Raw genomic sequence first — 25,468 nt, forward strand, 5'->3', positions numbered from 1 at the left:
CTTTAATTGTGTTGGCGTGTTCCCCTGTAGGAAAGAGTTGACCCCTAATAGAGGAAAGTCAAAAAGCATACCAATCAGGATGTGTCCATGGCAACCAACCATGTTGGGTGTAATATATTGTGGGATTGTAAAAAGGGAGTTTTGTGGCACAGTCTTCCCTGTAATCTTTTCCAGGGCTTTAAATGGTAGCTCCACTTTCTATGTTGATATTCCTATGTTGCTTTTATTTGTTGCTCTTATGTTGCTACATTGATATTTCTATGTTGCTTTTAAGTGTATTTACATGCCAGCCACAGAATTAACAAAGATTGGGTAGTGCTGTCATGAAAAATCAACAAAGATTGGGGATTGCTGCTGTGACAGAGAAATTGTTGAATCCAATTCCAGCCAAAATTTTTTTTTTTTAATTTTCATGCTTTAGATATACAGGGGATATTTCCCCTCCGGGTGATGGATGTCAGGGCTCATTCACACAACCTCCATTGTTCAAAACAGTCCCAACTCAAGAACAAGTCAAATATCCTTGTCTTCAGTAGTGTCGGTTTACAACAATGCCCTGTGTTGGTGTCTACTGGACAAAAATAGATAATTGCATTTTATTGCAAAATGTTGCATTTATTTGCAGTGCATTGTAACATGCTTAAGGTGCAGTGGGTTAAAAAAAAAGGTATTTTGGTTCTTGCTGTAAAAACAAAACACACACATCCAATAAAATGCAGCATATTTGAATGGATCCTCAGTGAAACAGGATATGATGGGATCTTTTCTTTCCACAATCACAAAATGTAAAATTAAGGTTCTAACCTTTCAATGTTCTATGAAATATGAATGGACTTTGTCACTCTAGGATAGAACTACAAACATGTCTTCTTCTCCATTTCCATTACATAGGGGCTGGAGTAATGGTGATATTCTAATAGCTGCTGTCTAGAGGGCAGAATCTTCTGCTTACATCTTGAATATCCTGGGGCTCGTCAGCAGTGGGTTTTATTCCTGACAATTTTTACCGCCCTCTCAGTGTTGAATGTTTAAAAAGGAGGAAAGCCCACATTTTAGGTAAGATAAATGAGAAAAAAAAATAGCACAAGGGCTGTACTTACATTTAATGAGAAGTGTCCCCTGTGCTGGTGTCAGGTTGTCCTAATTGAAATTTGAACTCCTGTGCCCCCTCCTTACCCACAAAATCATAATCTTCCAGTGCTGTGTGGGGGTTTACCAGTCACAGGCACTTGTCTAGAGTGCGGACTATGCCCTCCTTTCTTGTCCTTCTCCATTTATAGAAGTAGTTTTATCGCTTCTATGAATAGAAGACGGGTGGATGAATGAAAGGTCCATGTCCTCCAGCACTTTCATTCATGGAAGCTATAGTACAGCTTCTATAAATGGAGGATGGGGGCAGAAAGTGTGGACGAATTTGGCACTTTTGGCTCTGTGACTGGTCCAGCACTTGTCTTAACACTGCAGCATTGGAAGATTACAGCTGTGTGAGTATTGGGGGGGAGGGGTTGAAAGCAACAGAGGGTTTTTCAGATTACAATTAGGACAGCCAGCACCAGCACAGGGGACACTCGGCATTAATTGTAAGTACTGTTCCTTTGCCTAAACCTTAGGGCCAATTCACATGTGTGTTTTGCTTTCTTGGCTCATGACATTTGTAGGTGCGTTTTGCACACGTTTTTAGGCCTGCTACTGTTGAGCTCTACTAGAACGTCCAATTTGATGAAGGCACATCAAAGTCCTAAGTGCTGCATCTTTGATGCATTCTCATAAAAAAACACATTTTAATAAGAGTTCATGTGCCCAAAATCGTACTGCACACATGTGAACTGGCCCTTAGCCTTTAAAGCTTAAAAAATAAAAATCATCAGGTGTGCAGACCTGAGAACTCAGCAAACTGGTCCCACAACTGGAGACCCTGAGAAATATGTGATTACCGTATTTATCGGCGTATAACACGCACTTTTTTCCCCTTAAAATCGTGGGTGCGTGTTATACGCCGATCCTCGCTAATTGTGATCTATCGGAGCGATCGCCGCCGACATTCACATAGCGTGTCGTTTTAAATATGGCGCCGCGGAGTTCGGAGGCACTCGGCCAAGCTGAATGAGCGCCGCCAAAATCACAGTGACTGGGCGGAGCCGAGATACACATAGCCGAGTGTTCTCGGTTTCCGGCGCCGCTCACAGTCACGCCCAGTCCTGCCATTGGACCTATGTTATGTCCATCATAGGGCGGGACTGGGCGTGACTGTGAGTGGCGTCGGAAAGAGCCGAGAACACTCGGCTATGTGTATCTCGGCTCCGCCCAGTCACCGAGTCCCCCGAACTCCGTGGTGCCATATTTAAACTACACGCTTTGTGTACGTCGGCGGCGATCTGTCCAAGGCAAGCATGTAATTGACACTGGGGGCAAGGCTGCACTGACCACTGGGGCAAGGCTGCACTGACAAAGCTGCACTGACAAAGCTGCACTGGGGCAAGGCTGCAATGACACTGACAAGGCTGCAGATAGACACTGATGAGGCTGCATTGATGGGCATTTAAATGTAATTTTTTTTTTTTTCCTTAAACTTCCCTCCTAAAAGTTTTTTTTCCTTAAAATTCCCTCCTAAACTTGGGGTGCGTGTTATATGGTATACAGTATTTTAAAGGGGGTGATTCTTTTCTACACCCACTGTATATAAAGAATAAAAATGTAACTACAAGTTGACTGACCCTTTAACTCCTGCACTACCAAATTTCCACTGTTAAAAATATGTCACATCACTAACTTAGGTAGTGCCAGGGTGGACCAATTGAAGCAAAATCTAGGGTTACTGCACTTTGCACGTTACACTTTGTCCTATGATAGCAATTCTGTAACAAGCTAAGCATGTGATAAAAGAAAATCCGTAAGCAGTGGTCACCATCGGTAAAAATCACAATGATCAGTAGATCCAGACATTTAGGCTGCTACTGTATGTAGTCTCCCATTTTCCTGTAAATGATGAGACTCTTTTAGGTCAGCTTGATTTTTTGTGGGGCGAAAAAAGTCAAGATTTACATATCAAGTTCCACTGAATGTACTTTCTACTTATATATATTTTTTATCACATGCTTTTCTTGAATATACTTTAAAGTAGAACTATAAGCAAACTTTTTTTTTTTCGTTTTGGATAAAGTAAGAGTGGGTTATAACCGCAGTCAGATTTATTTTTTGTCTTTGTGTCCCATTTCGGAGATTTCACTTCACTTCCTGTCCCATAGCCAAAAAGGAGGTGAGAGGAAATCCTCACAAACTAAGAGAACTGGTGTCCCTCTATGTAGATTTTGCTTCTATTAGTTTTTTGGGAAAAAAAACAAATTTAGGATTTTCTTTACTTTCACTTTCAACAATACTGGTAAACAGGACTAATAGAGAGGGTAAATCTCCTTAACGGGGCACAGATAGCAATAAAAACAAACAGGGTTTCTAATCTCTCTACTCTATCTAAAGTTTTGCCTTTAATTCTAATTACCTTAAATCTGGAACATTTTCAACCAGAAAACATTGAGCCCCTACACCACTGTGGCATCATCAATGTAATTAATCTGTGCCTGTACTTGAAGCCTATTTTTGGGTGCCTTTGCCCCGTCAGACACATCACGTGCCTGTGGCAGGTTCGCGTTTCCCAACTCCAGTCCACTGCTCCGTGTTGGTGACATGACTCTGCTGTTGCGCGTGGGAATTATCACATTCTCCTGGAGGAAGTCATACTTGTCAAGTGGAGCATGTTCGATGTGGCAAAAAGTCTCATCTCCTTCACTCATGTAAGCAGCGTTGATGCAAACACCTTCGTCCTCAGGCAGGCTGTACAGATCAGCCGAGGTGGTCTGGGAAGATTTGTTTTGCATCACTTCCTGGGCCAGTGACTCTGGACACGGCTCCACTCGGCAGAAACAATAGCGGGCAAACAAGCTGATGAAAAACATCTCTAATGTGATTGAGTAATTGTAGATGGCTGTGGAGATAGCACAAATACAGGTCATAGCTAGTAAGCATGTCTCATTATCATTGCTACTAACTGCTAAATATACAGCTGAATGACATATTTGAGAATTGTTACTTGGATGGCCATATATTATACAATTTTCTGTACAATTTTCTTTAGCTTTACCTTCAACTATGTAGTGCAAGGGCCTTCTTAATTGAATACATTTGAAAGTGTTGTTTAGTTTTGACCTCATATTATTTGGCATTTGGTAAATCTAAAGGAAAATTGTATAGGAAAGTTGAACATGTATGGCCAGACACATCTTTTCCTGAGATTTACACAGCTAGGTTAGCGACCGGACTTTTCTCTACTACAGGTATGCAATCCAGCTTGGTCACCTACCTACCACTAGTCTGGAGCCCTTTATTCTGGGTTACACAGCATTTTATTCAGCATAATGAGTTTTACTGTGAACCACAACTGCATTCTTGGGCTTTGCTTACTTTGCCTAAGTCTGACTCCTAAAACTTGAGATTCAGAGTCAAAAGTCACCCGAAACCCTGGCAACAGCTTGACCTAATTCATCAAGTTAAAAGCCAAGTTCAACTTTTCCAGAAAATAACCTATACAGCCAAGTAGGCCACAGTAGATATTAAAGTGGTTATAACCTAAAAAAAAAAAAAAAAATCCTGTTCCTTACAGCAGGTTAGACAGTGCTTGTTCCTCTCTAAGCTGTAAAAAAAAAAAACCTGGTTGATCCTGCCTGTTCCTGTGTCCCCTTTAATGTCCTTACCACAATAATCATGGCTGCTGATCCATGATCGCCATGGTCTGTTTACGTGCCTCTGTCATCCCGCTGCTGTCCTCTCCCCCTCCCTCCCTTCCTGTCAGCTCCTGTGTGTGTGAGCCTCCCCTCTCCTCCTGCTGCTATTAATAGCTGGCAGTAAAGTCAAATAAAGATTACTGCCAGTCCCTCTCTTTTATGAAGCCATCCTACACTGTGTAAATGTTAGTGTAAAACGATGCCTCTTAATACCTCATCTCCCATCTTTTCTGACCGGTCATATGACCTCCGGCTGCTCTCCTCCTTCGATCTAAAGGCTACCCCCCCCCCCCCCCACCCAGAAGCCTGGCCTGGAAACTCCCAGTTAGCAACCTCCACATCCTAGCTTGGACACTCCCAGCATTACAGAAGCAAAAACCAATGTTTTTTCCCTCCTAGCAACAAGGCAGAACATGGGGGTAGCTAACTGAAAGTTTTTTGGTCAAGCTTTTGGGAGTGCCCAAATGGCCTACAAGTATGACAATAAAATTAATTAACATTTTACAAAGCTGCACAGTTTTTAATACCAAATTAGGCCCCTTGGCTGCATAGACTATTTTCTGGGAATGTAGGCAATTATGAGGCTATGTTATTCACAGTGGTTCTAAAGGTAAACGTTTTCTTTTTACCTTAATACATTCTCTACATTAAGGTAAAAAACATTTAAATGGCAGCTCCCCCAGCCCCCCAAACACTTAAGCCCCATACACTCAGATTTTCTGCTGCGTTTTTACTTCAGATTTACCAAAACCATGTAGTGTAAGGGCCTGCCTGATTGCATACACACTGAAACTCCAAAGGTTTGACCTCATATTATATGGTTTTGGTAAATCTGAAGGAAAAACTCTGATAGTGTGTATGGGGCTTTATTCTTGTTTCAGTGCCAAAGCCATCTGCTGCAGCTCTTCTCTCCTCTTTCTGGTCTTACTAGAGGCTCTGATGGCAGTGGGAGCCATTGGCTGACGCTGCAGTCAGATAAAACCAGTGAGAAGAGAGCAGGGGGCAGGGCCAAACCATGCTGTGTGTCAATGGACACACACATCCCGACTCGGGAACATACTTTCATGAGTGTCCCCATAGCAACTAGCTTGTTATAAGGGCACTTGCAGAAGAGGGGAGCAGGAGGGCCCCAGAAAGAAGGATCAGGGCAAAAACCATCGCACAGAGCAGGTAAGTATAAACCTGCTTTTTTTTGGTGTGTGTGTGTGTGGGGGGGGGGGGGGGGGTTAAAAAGGGTGACTGGGTAGCAGAATTTGAAGTGGAACAGTGGAAAACTTTACATAATTGCTTTGCAAGAAAAGATTATAGGGTACATAGCCAGCATGCCAACAATTTCCTTTGGCCACTCACTCTGTGATCGGGTCTCAACAGTCCAGGGTGGCACACAAGGGATAGCCCCTAAGGCACTCATAGTTTCCAGGATGCCATTTTGCAGACCACACAGAACCAGAACTAGCGTGATGCAGATAAATTTGGAGCGAGGACTGTAGCCTTCCAGGCCCTTCTTGGTAGCCTTGTAGAAGAGAAGGTAGCCGTAAAATGACAGGAATGTGGACAGGCCAATGATGACGTTGATATAAGAGTTTGGGTTGGTGTAATCAAGCTGATGAAAATAAGACAAATCAATAAATGGCTTTATAAAATAAAAAAATAACATTTGATGTAAATTTGACCATATTTACTTTCGCTGTCTCATATTTAGCTTACTTTCTTATATAGCAATATATGTAGGATTATGCCCCTAAACTAATAAAGTGAAGCTGGTGTTTCAGTTTAAGTGCTTTATACTGTATGGCCACTGGAGGGTTCTGTTTTAAAGTGGTGAGGCAAGTGTCAGTACTTACATCTCCGTAGTCATATTTGTCGTCTGTCCATAAAATGAGGCCCACAAAGAACAAAAGCGTACGGACAACAGACAGCTGGTACACGGCAATATTCATCCACCTCAAATTGCTCCTGAGACACAGAAAGGCAAAGAGATCGTGTAAAGCCAGTATATAACACTGATAGAAAGTTTCCTACTTAGAAAGTCGCATTTGTTGGGCCTGGGGGCATTTAATAAAAGTAGTGGGATGTGTATGAACCCAAGAAATGTTTATATCATTTCATTTAATTAAAAAATATCAGTGTTATCAATTGCTTAACCTCCCTGGCAGTATGATTACTACAGAAACTAGCCAAATGACCCTGATCAAAAGTTTACATACCCCAGTTCTTAATACAGTGTATTGCCCCCTTTAACATCAATGACAGCTTGAAGTCTTTTGTGGTATTTGTGGATGAGGCTCTTTATCTTCTCAGATGGTAAAGCTGCCCATTCCTCTTGGCATAAAGCCTCCAGTTCCTGTAAATTCTTGGGCTGTCTTGCATGAACTGCACATTTGAGATCTCCCCAGAGTGGCTCAATGATATTGAGGTCAAGAGACTGAGATGGCCACTCCAGAACCTTCACTTTATTCTGCTGTAGCCAATGACAGGTCAACTTGGCCTTGTGTTTTGGATCATTGTCATGTTGGAATGTCCAAGTATGTCCCATGCGCAGCTTCCTGGCTGATGAATGCAAATGTCCTCCGGTATTTTTTGATAACATACTGCATTCATCTTGCCATCAATTTTGACCAAATTTCCTGTGCCTTTGTAGCTCACACATCCCCAAAACATCAGCTATCCACCTCTGTGTTTCACAGTATGAATGGTGTACCTTTCATAATAGGCCTTGTTGACTCCTCTCCAAATGTGTTTATGGTTGTGGCCAAAAAGCTCAATTTTGGTCTCATTGCTCCAAATGACCTTTTATACACACACATTAATTACAAGCAAACAGATCACAGGTGAGGATGGTTACCTTTAATAGTCATTCAAACCCTTTTGTGTCAACTTGTGTGCATGTTATCAGGCCAAAATCACCAGGGTATGTAAACTTTTGATCAGGGTCATTTGGGTAGTTTCTGTTGCCATTATGATTTAAAAAGAGTAAACACAGTTGATCAATAATAAATGGCTTCAGCCAAACACTAACCAAGAGTAAAAGAAATGTTTTTGTGTTATCATTCATATTCTCTTAAAAATGGCCAAGAAATCATAAATTCTGTAAACTTATGAGCACAACTGTAAATGTCAGTTTTGCTGCAGCAGGTTCTATACACGGTACAGATACGCCACTTTACAAGCAGATTAAGGGGACCCCCTGGAACTATATTTAAAGTGGAAGTCCATGCAAAAACTAAAACCCCTGCATCTATAGCCACCAACATTCTAACACTAACCTATCTAGCCCTGTAAAGAAAAAAACATTATACATACCTTTTCTGCAGGTGATCCCACCCGATCTCCAGCGGTGGAAGCTCTGCTGAGTACACGTCCGACAACGGCTGTGAAATGAATGGAAAGTGACGTCACCCATAGAGTTACTATGGGGCTTCCGTTGATGGATATATCCTCCTCGAAGCTGCGAATGGCAACTCAGCTTAGGATCTGAGCTTCCGCCGCTGGAAATCGGGTTGGATCGCCTGCAGAAAAGGTATGTATACGGATTTTTTCTTTACAGGGCTAGATAAGTTAGTGTTAGAATGTTGGTGGCTAAAGATGCAGGGATTTTAGTTTTTGCATGGACTTCCACTTTAACCACTTGCTGACCAGCCACAGTACATATACTGTGGCAGGTCGGCTCTATTGCGCAAAACGACTTACCTGTATGTCGTTTCGAGTAATAGATACAGTGGGCGTGCGCGCACCCGCGGGTCTAGCAGATTCTATGTCCTTGAGCAAACCGCGATTGCTCCACAGAGAGGCAGAACGGGGATCTGCCTATGTAAACAAGGCAGATCCCCGTTCTGACGGGACAACTTGGAGATCTGCTGTTCATAGTGATCAGGAACAGCAATCTCTGTCTTGTCCCAGTGAGCCCGTCCCCCACACAGTTAGAACACACCCAGGGAACACAGTTAACCCCTTGATCACCCCCTAGTGTTAGACCCTTCCATGCCAGTGTCATTTATACATTGATCAGTGCATTTTTTAGCACTGATCACTGTAATGATGACACTGGTTACCAAAAAGTGTCACTTGGAGTCAGATTTGTCCGCCACAATGTCGCAGTCCCACTAAAAATCTCAGATCGCTAATATTACCAGTAAAAACATAAACAAAAAAAAGTCCATAAATATATCCCTTATTTTGTAGACGCTATAACTTTTGCGCAAACCAATCAATATACGCTTACTGAGTTTTTTTATTTACCAATAAATATGTAGCAAAATACATATTGGCCTAAACTGATGAATACATTTGTTTTTTTATATATTTTTTGAGATATGTATTATAGCAGAAAGTAAAAAAATATTGTTTTTTTTCAAAATTCTCTGTCCTTTATTTGTTTATAGCACAAAAAATAAAAACCGCAGGGCTGATAAAATACCACTAAAAGAAAGCTCTATTTGTGGTAAAAAAAGGACATCAATTTTGTTTGGGTACAACGTCGCACAACCACGCAATTGTCAGTTAAAGCGACGAAGTGCCGTATCGCAAAAAATGGCCAGGTCTTAAAGGGGGTAAATCCTTCTGGGGCTGAAGTGGTTAAAGGAATTTTTCATTTTTATTGTTTCACTTTCATCTTTTTAAAAAGAAAATTTTGAATTGATACATGTCCCCCAAGGCAGTACCCGGGCCCACATACCCTTTTTATGGCCAATAGCTTGCATATAAGCCTTCAAAATGGGGACTTTTGATTTTTCAAATTTGGGTCCCATAGACTTCAATGGTGTTCGGGGTTCAGGTCCGAACTTTTGCGATGTTCGAGAGTTCTGGCAAGAACCGAACCAGGGGTGTTTGACCCAACTGTACTTACCTGCTCTGTAAAATGGGTTTTGCACAGAGCAGCCCCAATCCTCCTCTTCTGGGATACCCCGCCGATGCTCCTGGATCCTCCTCTTCGGGAAGTGGACCCATAGGAGGCAGCTTCCTATGTGGGTACTCATGTGGGCTTGATTCAGAGCTGCTCTCAGACACAGCTTGGCGGAGAGAGATGCTGCTCTCAGGCACAGCACTGGTTCGAGACGGGGCTCAGGTAAGTATTTAGGTGGGAGGCTGGGGGGGGTAGCTGAGCATGGAAGGTTTTTTAATGTAATGCAGAGAATGCGCTGAGAGAGAAATCAATTTGAAGAACACCCCCTAGCATTTCTAGCCGTGGCCATCTTGAGTAAGGGCAGATGAATCATGTACCAGTTATTTCTTGGAATCAATCTGCCCTTAGCTCAGGCATGTTGGCAGGAGGCCCATCCAGATGAAAGAAAAAAATGCCCATGAAGACTCCAGGGATGTATGAGCATAAGGATTAAAATAGTTAATGTTGATTGAAAGAGTTTAGTTCTGCTTTAAGGTCATTGCATTTTTGTGGGTAAAAACAGCATCGAATCAGATCGCTTGCCTAATATTTATTTTGCATTCTAGGGAAAGCCCTGTTATTCTATCCCTGGGGTGTTGGTTTAGAGCAGGGGTCTCCAAACTTTGTAAACAAAGGGCTAGCTTACTGTCCTTTAGGGGAGCCAGACTGTGGCCAGTGGCCAGTAGAAGGAATAGTTTCCCATCTTTGTTGTCAGGGGAAGAATAGTGCCTCATCATTGATGTTAGGGGGAAGAATAGTGCCTAATATCAGTGGAACAAAGGGCTGGATAAAGGCATACTTACCAACTGTCCCGAATTTCCCGGGACATTCCCGGAATTTGGACCCTTTTCCCAGTTTTTGCGATTCCCGGGAAATCCTTGTTTTCCCGGGAAGTCCTTGGTTTCCCGATTTTTCGCCACAGCTAGAGGTCCGCAGCCAGTGGAGACAGTGTCTCCATCGGCCGCCATTTTCTTTAAGACTAGAACAAACAAGAGGCCGGGTGGCTGCCAATAGAAATCGAGCTGCGGCACCGCCCACCTCCCACCCTACTGCCGGTCTGTCTGTGACCTGATGTGGGAAGGCGTGGGGGGTGGGCGGCGCCGGAGCTCAATTTCTATTGGCAGTCACCTGGCCGGCTCTGCCTATTTTGTTCCACTGACTCTGCCTGCGCTAGAGAGAGTCTCCGCTGCTGGGGGATACCTGATGAGAGGGGGGCTCTGACTGGGGGATACCTGATGAGAGGGGGGCTCTGACTGGGGGGTACCGGATGAGAGGGGAGCTCCACTGGGGGATACCTGATGAGAGGGGGGCTCCACTGGGGGATACCTGATAAGAGGGGGCTTCACTGGGGGATACCTGATGTAAGGGGGAATCCGCTGGGATTGCCTGGCGTAAGGAGGGACTCTGCTGGGATTGCCTGGTGTAAGGAGGGACTCCACTGGGATTGCCTGGTGTAAGGAGGGACTCCGCTGGGATTGCCTGGTGTAAGGAGGGACTCCGCTGGGATTGCCTGGTGTAAGGAGGGACTCCGCTGGGATTGCCTGGTGTAAGGAGGGACTCCGCTGGGAATGCCTGGTGTAAGGAGGGACTCCGCTGGGAATGCCTAATGTAAGGAGGGACTCCGCTGGGGACACCTGATGTAAGGAGGGACTCCGCTGGGATTGCCTGATGTAAAGAGGGACTCTACTGGGATTGCCTGGTATAAGGAGGGACTCCGCTGGGGACATCTGATGTAAGGGGGACTCCGCTGGGAATGCCTGATGTAAATAGAAACTTTACTGGGGATACCTGGTGTAAGAGGGACTCCGCTGGGATTGCCTGGTGTATGGAGAGACTCCGCTGGGAATGCCTGGTGTAAGGAGAGACTTCGTTAGGAATGCCTGACTCCGCTGGGAATGCCTGATGTAAGGAGGGACTCCGCTGGGAATGCCTGACTCCACTGGGAATGCCTGATGTAAGGAGGGACTCCGCTGGGAATGCCTGATGTAAGGAGGGACTCTGCTGGGAATGCCTGATGTAAGGAGGGACTCCGCTGGAGACACCTGATAACAGGTGACGTGGCGAGTGACACACTCAGGGCTTCCACTGATTCTACATTATGGTGAGTTTAACTATTTCTTTTTATATTACAATGTAATAATAGAAATAATGCGATTCGATCATCCTGTCACCATAACAACCAACAACAGGTGTTTGGAGTATCTTTATCTGCTGATTGTTAAACTTTCTGAAATACACATATTTCTATTGTGGTGTAGGATCTGGGCCTGCTGTCCCTCCATCACTCTTTCTTTCTTTTGCTCTCTTTCTCCCTTTGTTTCTCCCCTCCATCCCTTGTTCATCTCAGACTCTAACCACACCCCCTTTGTCACGCCCCTTTAAGCCACGACCAATAGTTAGCTTAAACCACGCCCATTTTTCACTGCGGCGCGCTGTGAGCGCCACATTTTTATTCCCCCCTCTACGTCAAATGAATGCCTCACCCCTAATTATAAGACTCCGCCCACAGGCCAAAAAGTGTCCCTATACATTTTTTTACAATGTTGGCAACTATGATAAAGGTAAGCAAATGGCCGCAGTTTGGGGACCACTGGTTTAGAGCACAGAGGGGCACCTGTTCACTTGGATGTTGGGAAAACAACAGCAGCAGCAGCATGGCGGAGGGTTGGGTGACACCGTCTGATGTCCCAGCACTTCCAGCATCTGGCCTTTACCGCCAAAATAATCTGTGATCAATTCCAGGAACTTCCACAGCGTTATGGAGTGATATCTGAGGATGAACAGAACAGAATGACAAAAGATGATAAAGAGATATTACTGAAAAACAATCTGTGAGTAAGCCCGCATTCACACTGGTGCGACTTGTCATGCAATTTGACAGTTCCAAATCACATGATAAGTCACACCCCATTAACGGAAATGGAACCGTTCATATGGCCGCGATCCATGATGATATTATGATAAAGGTTCCTGCACTACTTTTTACCGATATCATTGCGACTTGCATAGACTTCTGTTAAATGAAGTCGCAATGAAATTGGCAATACAAACCGCACTGATGTGTGGCTTTGAAATCGCATTGATGTAGTGTGATTTCAAAGCCGCACCGGTATGAACAGGGGCTCAATGAGTAGAAAATAGTGGTGCCATGCACTGGCAGTCGGATTTCTACTCTAGATTGTGCAAGTAAGCAAATTAAAGTAAGCATTTTGTTTTGGTTTCGCTGCTACAGGCAGGTATTCAAAGATATACTGTATATTTTATGAATTTCATGGGACAGCACAAAGGAGCATAAACATAAATAAAGAGACCAACACATAAATAAGTTTAATGGGCTAAATTGGCCACGGCATTTATTTAAAGCGGTTGTATACCTGCACAGAAAAGAAAAAAAACCTGTAAGACAAAGGCATAATGAGCTATTATGCACCTTAGAACGAGGCGTGGGCATCTGATCCCGGTTCACGCCGAGGGAGCTGACATTTTGCCCTCGGCGTTTCTTCCGGGTTCGCGGCACCGGTGCTGTGAGTGATGTCACCGGTGCCACGATGACGTCCCTCCCACGCATGCCCGCTGGAGTCTTCTTCAGCCTTCAGCCGGGCCTTCACAGCGCATGCGCCGCTGACATCAGCGGCTGCATGCAAAGTGAGTATCTCCTAAAGCCTTATTATAGGTTTACCTGTAGGTACAAATTAAAAGGGTATACAACCACTTTAATGGGTAATCCAATTCATATAAATATTTAATCAAATCACAGCAGAAATGATCTTGCATTAAAGGCATAGATCAACCATAAACAATTTCCAGATAATAATATGACCTTGTCCATCCAGAACTAGACTGGAATGCAACCCCCTCTAAACAATACCGTGACAGGCAGGGCTTTTTTTCAGTGGGAACATGGGGGAACGCAGTTCTGGCACCTTCATCACTGACTGTATGTAATGGCAAGGTATGCTGGGGTGTGCTGCAGGGTCTACTGATGCTCACTGCTAGGGGATCTATTCTAGCTGGAGGGGATCCATTTTTGCAGGGGGTCTTTTGTTGCTGAGGAAGTCTATTGTTGCTGGGGGGGGACCTATTGTTGGTGGGGATGGGTCTTATATTGCTGGGGGGGTCAGTTGTTTCTGGGAGAAAACTACTGTTGAAGGAGGGGTCTATTGTTGCTGGCTGTCAGAGAGTCTATTGATGGTGGCTGTGGGGAGATCCGTGTTGCCGGCAGCCTATTGTTGCTGGTGGAGTGGATTTTGTCTCAGGTGGTCCATTGTTGTTATGGAGATCTATTGTTGCTGGCGGGGGCTCTACTGTTACTGGCTGCAGGGGTTCTATTTTACTGCTTTTCTTGTTATAATTATCAAATTCCTTACAAATTATTTAGCACCACAAAATGATACTTGGTTCTGTAGAGCAATACTGGGAGGTGGGTAGGGGGTGGAACCAAGGAATGGTGACCGGAGGTGGGTAGGGACGGAAAAAAGGAGTGACTTAGACAGGGAGAGTTCCTGCGCCTATTCTCTGAGAAAAAAAAGCCCTGGTGACAGGAATTAACAATGTATACAAAATTAGGGAAGGGAGGGTGGGAGCTGCAAACTGATGTTCCTCACAGCTGGGCGTTCTCCTGAGGCGGCCGCAGTAGCAGGAGAGCAGTGCTATTTATACCCTCCCGCTGCTGCAGCCCGCCTAAATTTACCAATAGGAGCACTATTGCTGTGTAGGTTCGCCTCTGCTGTTGCCAATAGAAACCTGGGGAGAGAGAGGGCAGAGCGCCCTTTGTACTGTCCCATGTCGCCCCCCCCCGCTGATTGCTAGGGGTACCGTCATTCTGATTGTAGCTGTCATACTTTTCCTGAGCCTCTGAACACTCAATGCATTTTTTTGCTTTCCAAAAAATGCTTTTAAACTCAACTGCCTGGAAACAACTATAAACGACCCTGTGTACATGTACTGATAAGATAACATAAAGGAGAGCTTAGGAGCAGCTGAAAAAAACGTCCAACTGCTCCTAAATGGCCGTTTACCAGCAGCAGTGTACATGAAGCCTTAGACAATAATATATTTAATGTATCACACATTGGACTTACATGGAAGCAACAAAGTTGCAGATGCCAGAGGAACGAGGGATGAACATTCCAATGATGGAGGAGATGCAGAATACCTGGCAGGGGAGTACAGCAAGAAATATAGTTTAATGCCATATGTAGGAGCCCACTATTATATAAATTTTGACCTTACAGAGATTTGTATTATTTATGCCACATGCACACAAGAACATTCTTCCCTGGGCCCATAATACACTAAACATAAGTACCGCTTGGTACACTGTCCAGCCGCACCAGTTGTCAGCCTCTCACAGAGTAAGTGAGGTTACCTGCCTGAGGTCTCTCCACCACTCTCCTTCATTGTGGTGGCTGTGGATGTAAGTTTACATAAGCGGCACATATATTTGTAAATTCTGAGGATACTTTTTACTGTTTTTATCCTATTAATGTCTTTTGGAGTCACCAATAAATAGTACGCTTTGGTCAGTATCTTTTTATTGTTGGTGATTCGGGTTAGATGTGAACACCATTGAGACGGACTTCTGACATACACTATATTGTCAAAAGTATTGGGACACCTGCCTTTACACACACATGATCTTTAATGGCATCCCAGTCTTAGTCCGTAGGGTTCAGTATTGAGTTTGCCCCACCCTTTGCAGCTATAACAGCTTCAGCTCTTCTGGGGAGGCTGTCCACAAGGTTTAGGAGTGTGTCTATTGGAAAGTCTAACTTTTTTTCCAGAAGCACATTTGTGAGATCAGGCACTGATGTTGGATGAGAAGGCCTGGCTCGCAGTCTCCGCTCTAATTCATCCCAAAGGTGTTTTATCAGGTTGAGGCCCCAAACTCGCTCATCCATGTCTTTATGGACCTTTCTTTGTGCACTGGTGCACAGGCACGTTGGAACAGGAAAGAGCCATCCCCAAACTGTTCCCACAAAGTTGAGAGCATGAAATTGTCCAAAATGTTTTGGTATGCTGATGCCTTAAGAGTTCCCTTCACTGGAACTAATGCTGGCCATACACTGTACAAAAAAATCGGCTGAAATTCGGTCAGTTAGACAGTTCGTTTGTTTTTCAGCTAGTTAATGGGCACAAAATCGATAATCATTGGGACGTTTTTGAGCCGAAAAAACGAAGGACATTTTTTTGGGGAAATTTTCTGCCGAGCGAACGATAAATTGAAAGGTTAATGTGTTTCCCGTCCAAACTGTTTGCACTAGTTATATGTAAAAAAACGAACAAAAAGTGCAATTATTTATGTCCACTGAACAATTTATTGGTCATTACATGATGGCACCATTGTTTGCGCTAACGGCCGAATGTTGGTTTTTTTGAAAATGGGTTCGGCCGATTTTTCGTATAGTGTATCGCCAGCATAAGGGGCTAAGCCCAACCCCTGAAAAACAACCCAACACCAAATGATTTGGAGGGGTGGCCCAATACTTATGGCAATATAGTGTGGATGAGTGAGTTTGTGATAGAGAAACTTTACTGGCCTGCACAGAGCCCTGACCTAAACCTAAGAAAACACCTTTAGGATGAATTGAGCAGAGACTGTGAGCCAGGTGTTCTCCTCCACATCAGTGCCTGATCTCACAAATGCCCTTCTGGAAGAATGGTCAAACATTCCCATAGATACACTCCTAAACCTTGTGGACAGCCTTCCCAGAAGAGTTGAAGCTGTTATAGCTGCAAAGGATGGGCCAACTCAATATTGAACCCTACCAGGGCTGGACTGGGACAAAAATTTGGCCCTGGACTTCCTCATGACCGGCCCACTTTAATTTTGAGTGTCCCCAACAGCGTCCCCCTTACATCAGAGTGTTCCCAACAGCGTCCCCCTTACATCAGAGAGTCCCGATCAGCAGCTCCCTTCACAGAGAGTCCCAATCAGCAGCCCCCTTCACATCAGTGTGTCCCCATCAGAGAGAGTCCCCATCAGAAGCCCCCTTCACATCAGATTCCCCATCAGAAGCCCCCTTCACATCAGTGTGTCCCCATCAGAGAGAGTCCCCATCAGAAGCCCTCTTTACATCAGAGTCCCCATCAGAAGCCCCCTTCACATCAGTGTGTCCCCATCAGAAGCCCCTTCACATCAGAGTCCCCACCAGCAGCCCCCTTCACATCAGTGTCCCCACCAGCAGCCCACTTCACATCAGAGTCCCCATCAGAGAGTCCCCACCAGCAGCTCCCTTCACATCAGTGTGTCCCCATCAGAAGCCCTTCACATCAGAGAGCCCCCATCAGCAGCCCCCTTCACATCAGAGTGTCCTCCCCCTCCCACATGTACTCACAGTTTTGAAGGCAGCTTCTCGTTCCTCTCTCCAGTCATGTGATAACAAGTGATAAGGGGAGAGAGGAAGGAAAGTCTACCGTTGGTCTATCTCCCCCTGCAGGCTGGAGGGAGCATAACGCCTAATGCTCTCTCCAGCATATGACGGAAGCTGCTCCTCCTGACAGGAGTGAAATTGTGATCACTCACTGTCAGAGAGGAGCGGCTCCAGGACCGCACCTGACTGGCCCACTGAGCCATCGGCCCACCGGGAATCTCCCGTTAGTCCCGATGGCCAGTACATGCCTGAACCCTACGAACGAAGACTGGGATGCTATTAAAGGTGTCCCAATACTTTTGACAGTATAGTGTATGTTATGAACACTTGGAATAAGCTTACAGTCCTGGTCGGATACTGAAGGAATGGAGTAGTAATTCCCTGGAGGAGTTGCATACTATGTTTATAAGCGCATTCAGCAACTCAGTCTGGTGAGTTTGCACTTTATCCATTGGTGGAGGCATGACACTTGGAAGAAATGACAGTGCCTTGAAAAAGTATTCATACCCCTTGACATTTCCACATTTTGTCATGTTAAAACCAAAAACTTAAAAATTTATTTTATTGGGGTTTTATGTGATAGACCAACACAAAATGGCACATAATTGTGAAGTGGAAGGAAAATGATAAATGGTTTTCAACATTTTTTACAAATAAATATGTGAAAAGTATGGTGTGCATTTGTATTCAGCCCTTTTTTACTCTGATACCCCTAACTAAAATCTAGTGGAACCAATTGCCTTCAGAAGTCACTTAATTAGTAAAGAGTCCACCTGTGTGTAATGTAATCTCAGTATAAATACAGCTGTTCTTTGAAGCCCTCAGAAGTTTGTTAGAACCTTAGTGAACAAACGGCATCATGAAGGCCAAGGAACACACCAGACAGGTCAGGGATAAAGTTGTGGAGAAGTGTAAAGCACGGTTAGGTTATAAAAAATATCCCAAGCTTTGAACATCTCACGGAGCACTGTTCAATTCATCATCCGAAAATGGAAAGAGTATGGCACAACTGCAATCCTATCAAGACATGGCCCTCCACCTAAACCAGTGGTTCTCAACTCCTGTCCTCAGGACCCACTAACAGGCCAGGTTTGCAAGATAACTGAAAAGCATCAAAGGTAAAATCATTTGCTGCTCAGTGATTGCAGTATTATAGTCTGCATCTCCCCAAGGTAAATCTGGCCTGTTGGTGGGTTCTGAGGACCGGAGTTGAGAACCACTGACCTAAACTGACAGACCGGGCAAGGAGAGCATTAATCAGAGAAGCAGCCATGAGGCCCATGGTAACTCTGGAGGAGCAGCAGAGATCCACAGCTCAGGTGGGAGAATCTGTCCACAGGACAACTATTAGTCGTGCACTCCACAAATCTGGCCTTTATGGATAAGTGGCAAGAAGAAAGCCATTGTTGCAAGAAAGCCATAAGAAGTCCTGTTTGCATGTGGGGGACACAGCAAACATGTGGAAGAAGGTGCTTTGGTCAGATGAGACCAAAATTGAACTTTTTGACCTAAAAGCAAAATGCTATGTATAGCGGAAAACTAAAGCCTCGTACACACAATCAAACTTTCGGCAGGGAATTGTGTGATGACAGACTGTTGGCCTAAAATCCAACCGTTAGTACGCTCCATCAGACAATTGTTGTCCAACTTTCCGCCAACAAATGTTGGATGGCAGGCTAGTAAATTTTTGGCGAACAACGATCTGTTGTCAGATTTTCCTATCGTCTTTACACAAGTCCATCACACAAAAGTTGAAAGTGCGTGGGGTGGCTGAATACAAATGCACGCCACACTTTTCACAGATTTATTTGTAAAACATTTTGAAAACCATTTATCATTTTCCTTCCACTTCACAATTATGTGCCACTTTGTGTTGGTCTATCACATAAAATTCCAATAAAATACATTTACGTTTTTGGTTGTAACATGTCATGCCAAGAAGGACTGACCACACAAGCATGTTGTGGACTTTCTTCACATGCGGACAATCTGAAATCCCTAACATGTATTACTGCTGGAAGGACAATATTTAAACACCATGCTGCTCTCTGAACATCCCCTGTAGGTAAATTGCTGATTAAAGCCACAAATGTTCAGAGGGTCCCCCCTCATATCTTGGTGCCTTGGCATGACCGATAATTGCTACTATGGTAAATACAGCCCTGAATTTTAGAGCCATGGAAAGCCCAGGTAAAGTTTACTTTTTCTGAAGAAAGAGTGATGTGGTCAATGTAAATTAAATTATTCTGGGCTCTTCTTAAAGTGGTTGTAAACCCTTACATTAACCCAGTGAATTGATTGCCCTCAGGTGATACACAGAGATGAAACAAATCCTTCAATATAAGTTGTACCTGTTTATCCACATCCGTCTTTCCCTTACATCCATTCAAAGTTTACATAGGAATTCTCAGCTGTAAAAGGCAGAGGGAGAGGAGCTAAAGTTACGCTCAGTAAAGAGAGCCCTGAAAGCTGATTGGATGTAAGGGACATACCCTCTTCACACAGCACACAGGAACAGAACTGAGGCTGTCAATTATAGACTGTGCCCTCCCCTGTCACCATTTTTCTCATGGTGTCAGGAAAACTTGTCAGAAGTGACTCATGCTTATAGCAGAGAAACAAAGCAGCAGACAGAAATGACACTTAGTATTCTGGATTGAGTCAAGTACACACTATAGAAGGATATGCTATGTTCATATTTCATGTCTGAGGTTTACAATCACTTTAAGCCTTATTGCTGACAGAGCTTCTATATCTTATTCTTACTGGATATACTCCCAGGATCCAGAGGTAAAGGCAAGTCCTACGTGAGCTTTGGATGTTCCTTAGGAAGAATCCCATCTCCTCTAGAAATAAGGCCAACTGGACCACTCCAACCACCACGGGAACAAGGAATATCCAGAGATCCTTCTTTATCACTGGAGAGACATGAACAAATCATATTGCCAAGAACACATTATGTCATTATGCTGGCAGTTCTCCTTTGGACTGACAATGTTTTTGTGCAAAGGTGTCCCTGTTGCTCCTCCATCCAAAATGGAGCCACCATAAGGCTCGGTTGACACTGCAGCGATGCGGGAACCCTGTGATTCCACTGCGGGTTTCCGCATCGCATGTTTCCCAGCGGTAGTTCACACTGCCCTATGTGAACTGCTTTGTCAACTGCTTTGTTAGACCCCTTTCACACTGGTGAATTTTTCAGGCACTTTTGGGCTAAAATTAGCACCTGAAAAACGGCTCCGCTGCAGTCCCAGTGTGAAAGCCCGAGTGCTTTCTCATTGGGGCGATGCGCTAGCAGGACGTTAAAAAAAGATGCGAGCAGTATCTTTGGGGCGGTGAAGGAGCAGTGTATACACCACTCCTGCCCATTGAAATGAATGGGCACCGCTGCCGAAGCGCCGGCAAAGCGTTTCAGCAGCGGCGTAACAGCAAATGTGGGAGTGTCAACTCCTAATAAAGTGCAAAGAATAAAGTATATAGGTGAATTGCAACGTGTAGCATACATGCAATACACAAAGTGACTAAGTACAACGGTAATTAAACGTGATAATATAGCCAAAAAAAAGGAAAAAATTGTCCAATCAAAGTGTTTCAGCATATAAAATCTTCCTTCGTAAAGTGACACCAACTTCCTAACATGCATAAATTGCAGTGCAGTGCTAAGATGTAAACATAGTGCTCCTCTTCGTGTTCACACACACACTGGTAGATAATGGCCCCTTACCTTAAGGTAATAGGGTAAACGCATATGACCAATATTGGGAGTACCATCCTTTAGATTTCAGCATAGATGCCTGTCCCGTCCCTACGCGTGACGTCACACCTCACATGACTTCATCCCCTGATGAAGTCACGTGAGGTGTGACGTCACGCGTAGGGACTGGACAGGCATCTATGCTGATTGAGGCTCACGAGCTCGCCGCTCGTCGGTGATAAGGTACTGTGTTACTGTTTTTTGTGAGTACCTATGTTTTATCAATAAAAGCCGTTTTTAGCCATACTGTATTACACTATTTGGGACCTTCCTTCTTTTTATTTCCGTGCCCCCTATCATCTGAGGGAACTATGCTCCGGGACTAGGACCATGAGGTTAGAGGAGAAATCTAAAGGATGGTACTCCCAATATTGGTCATATGCGTTTACCCTATTACCTTAAGGTAAGGGGCCATTATCTACCAGTGTGTGTGTGAACACGAAGAGGAGCACTATGTTTACATCTGAGCACTGCACTGCAATTTATGCATGTTAGGAAGTTGGTGTCACTTTACGAAGGAAGATTTTATATGCTGAAACACTTTGATTGATTGGACAATTTTTTTCTTTTTTTTGGCTATATTATCACGTTTAGTTACCGTTGCACTTAGTTACTTTGTGTATTGCATGTATTCTACACGTTGCAATTCACCTATATACTTTATTCTTTGCACTTTATTAGGTGTTGACACTCCCACATTTGCTGTTACAATTTTGTCTATTTTATAGTGATATTTTGGAATGTAGAGTCACTGATATTTATTAATTATTTTACACATATGAGTACACTCGTAACATGTTTTTTTTGTTGTTCAAGTGATTAGTCTTTCACATTTAAGTGAGCACTTATTTTGTTTCAGATTCTTATACCTCAGTGTACTCTATTATATCTAATAGGATTACACTCTTATTATTATTTTTTGTAGTATTATTATTATTATTTGTACTTTTGCTAGGATTAGCGCAGCACCACTTATTTCATTTATTTATTCACCCACAGGATCTTGTTGAACCCTATTCGGTGCAGGCAGCTTTTCCCATCAGCTCTGTTTTTTACACACATGATAGCACAGGAATAATTATATACACATTAGTGCGGTGCGAATCACATCTGATGTTGGATGGCTGCAGTGGAAACCAGCCCTAAGACAGGAAGTGTGTTACTGCCCAGATCACCAGGTGAAAATAAAGGGAGGAAAAAAAAGCATAAGTAAGAAAAATAATGCAGCCACTACATTTAAGGATTAGTAAACTGTAAAATATGAAATGTTTGTTTCTGGGTTTAAAACAACTTTATGTCAACTTCTTTGTAATCCACTGCAGCCAGGATTCAGAGAAAACCTCACAGATCGTCACCTGCCTTAGAAGTCTGTGTGTGGTTGGGGATACAGGATACAGAAAACAGAGATAGAGAAAGTTTCAAGGCACAGGCAGGAAACTGAAGAACTGATTCAAAACTGTTATAATATTTACTGAAGAAGGACAACAGACATGGCCGTAATAATCATAAAAGGAGGACAGGCCTGTTACCTTTGTGTTACCTTTTACTGTTACCTTTGTGTTTTTCCTATAATGGTCTGTTACTGAAAACATGGATTCATTGTTGCAATGGGGGAGATTTACTAAAACTGGTGCACACAGAATATAGTGCCCCTGTGCATTGTAACTAATCAACTTCAAAGTTTTATGTCAAAGCTTAATTGAACAAGCTGACGTTAGAAGCTGATTAGTTACTATGCACAGCTGCATCAGATTCTGTGTGCACCAGTTTTAGTAAATCTTCCCCCATGTGTCACTATATAGCACACATATATACTGTATATACAAGAACATGTTACCTTGAAGGAATTCCGATGAAAGGGGGAAACTCCCCCCTTCAAGGGAGCAGTTGGATGGCTTCACCATGGCTGTTTTTGCTTCTGTATTCCCGTGTTATGTTCCTCTGTCTTCCATTTTTACTGGGCTGGCCCTCTCTGGCTTCTGAGACATCCACCTTATTCTTGGATCCCCAGCACTCCTGAAGAGGATGCTCCCAGCTTGGGAGAATTAATCATTAATAGAGCCAGGTGCTAGCGTCCAGGTAACTGACTGAAGTCCACAGGTAACATCTACCTGGAAATGGGAAGAATGCCACGCCCCCTTCCCTCCGATCATCATCATGTCACTTCATTACAGATGCTATAATCTTGGTTTGTGAATTGTGGAGATTAAAGGACAACTCCAGCAAAACAGCTAAATATACAAGGGCCAAATTTGCCATTGGACACAGTAGGCCTGTGCCTAAAGGTGATGGGGGCCAAGAGTTTTATGTAGTTATTGACCATGTATTTTTTCATCATTGCTAAAAACAAAGTCAAATCATATACACTTATTTATCTTAATATTGTAATTTGAGTTAGACAAAAAAATATTCAGTTAAAAAGAAAGGCATTGCTTCAGCCATCAAAGGTTGTATTCCTCTGGGCTCCAAAGATGAATTTCAGCCTTGTGTATATGGGAAATTTACTTTCTAAAAAAACTGAAGTAGTCATACACACAGGCTTATGTACTCTGCATCCACCCTGTGCAGAGCCTATGGTGGGTGCTAGTTCTACAGTATATACTACATAGTGTTGATTATTATTATTATACAGGATTTATATAGCGCCAACAGTTTGCGCAGCGCTTTACAACATGAGGGAAGACAGTACACTTACAATACAAATCAATACAGGAGGGATCAGAGGGTCCTGCTCGTTAGAGCTTACAATCTAGAAGGGAGAGTCAAGTGGAACAAAAAATAATAACTGTGGTGGGTGAGCTGATGGAGAAAATGAAAATACAGTTGTTAGGTGTGGGTAGGGTAGGCTTCTCTGAAGAGAAGGGTTTTCAGGGATCGTCTGAAAGCTAATAGAGTAGGAGATAAGCGGACAGATTGGGGTAAGGCATTCCATAGGATAGGAGAGGCTTTGGAAAAGTCCTGGAGGTGAGCATGGGAGGAGGTGACGAGGGAGCTAGAGAGCAGAAGGTCTTGAGAGGAACGAAGAGAACAATTAGGTTGGTATTTAGAGACTAGGCTAGTGATGTAGCTGGGGGCTAAATTATGGATGGTTTTGTAAGTAGTTGTTAGTATTTTTAATTTAATTCGTTGGGCTTTGATCCGCCCTTGTCCACACATTGGACCAATGATTATCCCCACACTGGTGACACTCGTCATGAGTTCTCTCCTGTAATTGACATACCTGCTTTTTCCACCCATCAGAATACATAGCATGAACTTCTGCTGTAAGCCTGAATGCAGCTTCCAGCTGATGTTTCTAGCAGCTCAAGTTATATAAAAAAAACCCATTTCAGGTATATTGGCTGAACTGACAAAAATGATTTATTGATGTAAGGAAACAGATACGGGAACAAAGGTTTCTGTTGTATGTGTTTGCATAGAGTTTCAATAAATACTTTCTTTAAAATATCCATAGTATAACCATGTGATGATTTTAATAAACCTACAGCTCTCTATGTGCAGTCTTAGCATGGAATTATATGAGATCCTTTTAGTATATTGCAGCAATATATATATATGGAGGCGTGGGCAGTGGCAAAATTCCAGACACCAATAAAAATAAAACACACAGCTAGAAATAACACTGCTGCAATAAAATCAACAGTGAGCACAATAAACCTACACAGAGCATTCCAAAACTTGAGCCAGAATGCTGCATTCATATAGATAAAAAGCTAGAAAAATTGGTTTATGTATGTGAAATAGCTGTACAAATCATTAACAGCACCTCTAAAATCGAGCTGACAATAGCAGTGGCTATATATCTGTTTTGACTTTTCTCCTCTCCTCTAGGACTTCTCTTCTATTATTCTACTTTTCTGGGACTTTTTTTGCTTATACCACCAGGGTCTCCCACTCTACAAGACTCTGGTCCAGCCGCACCTAGAGTATGCTGTCCAGTTCTGGGCACCAGTCCTCAGGAAGGATGTACTGGAAATGAAACGAGTACAAAGAAGGGCAACTAAGCTAATAAAGGGTCTGGAGGATATTAGTTATAAGGAAAGTTTGCGAGCACTGAACTTATTCTCTCTGGAGAAGAGACGCTTGACAGGGGATATGATTTGTATGTATGTGAATGTATAAATACCGTACTGGTGACCCCACAATAGGGATAAAACATTTTTATGGAGGGGAGTTTAACAAGACACGGAGCCACTCATTAAAATTAGAAGAAAAGAGGTTTAACCTTAAACTACGTAGAGGGTTCTTTACTGTAAGAACGGCAAGGATGTGGAATTCCCTTCCATAGGCGGTGGTCTCAGCAAGGAGCATCGGTAGTTTAAAAAAACTATTAGATAAGCACCTGAACGACCGCAACATACAAGGATATACAATGTAATACTGACATATAATCACGCACATAAGTTGGACTTGATGGACTTTTGCTGGTGTCTTTTTTCAACCTCACTTACTATGTAACTATGTGTCCCCATTACTCCAAGTCTTCAAGCTACTGGTGCCCAACCTGCAGCCCTTTGGTATCTATTATGTGGCCCTCAGGCCCACCAAGCAGCAGTCAATGTTTTCCTTGCCTAATCTATGGTCTTTTGGTACCTTCCATGCAGCCCTCAGCCCCACCTGTAGTAAAGGGTTAACTTCTTTCCCAGCTAAGAGCCCCTCCTTTACAAGAACTGACCTGGTGTCT

General features: G+C 43.5%; 1 protein-coding gene across 1 annotated transcript; it reads right to left on the reverse strand.

Moving 5' to 3' along the window:
• Positions 1–2,306: 2,306 nt before the first annotated feature.
• Positions 2,307–23,087, reverse strand: LOC141108282 (organic solute transporter subunit alpha-like). The gene is made up of 7 exons (XM_073599755.1): positions 22,622–23,087; positions 19,797–19,948; positions 14,739–14,812; positions 12,272–12,427; positions 6,620–6,731; positions 6,126–6,378; positions 2,307–3,979 (listed from the first exon to the last, which is right to left on the reverse strand). Exons 1-7 carry the CDS (start codon positions 22,686–22,688, stop codon positions 3,537–3,539), a joined length of 1,257 nt encoding a protein of 418 aa, XP_073455856.1. The 5' UTR covers positions 22,689–23,087; the 3' UTR covers positions 2,307–3,536.
• Between the last annotated feature and the right edge of the window lie 2,381 nt (positions 23,088–25,468).

This window comes from Aquarana catesbeiana, linkage group LG09, assembly GCF_042186555.1.
Source record: "Aquarana catesbeiana isolate 2022-GZ linkage group LG09, ASM4218655v1, whole genome shotgun sequence".
NCBI lineage: Eukaryota > Metazoa > Chordata > Amphibia > Anura > Ranidae > Aquarana > Aquarana catesbeiana.

Bases quoted from the DNA above. Each gene is read 5' to 3' on its own strand.
- LOC141108282 (XM_073599755.1), bottom strand. From the start codon at position 22,688: ATGGTGAAGCCATCCAACTGCTCCCTTGAAGGGGGGAGTTTCCCCCTT. The intron at 14,813-19,796 runs GTAAGAATAAGA...CTCCCCTGCCAG, and splicing joins GGATCCTGGGAGTATATCCA to GTATTCTGCATCTCCTCCAT. The intron at 3,980-6,125 runs GTGAGTGGCCAA...CTATCTCCACAG, and splicing joins TGTTGAGACCCGATCACAGA to CCATCTACAATTACTCAATC.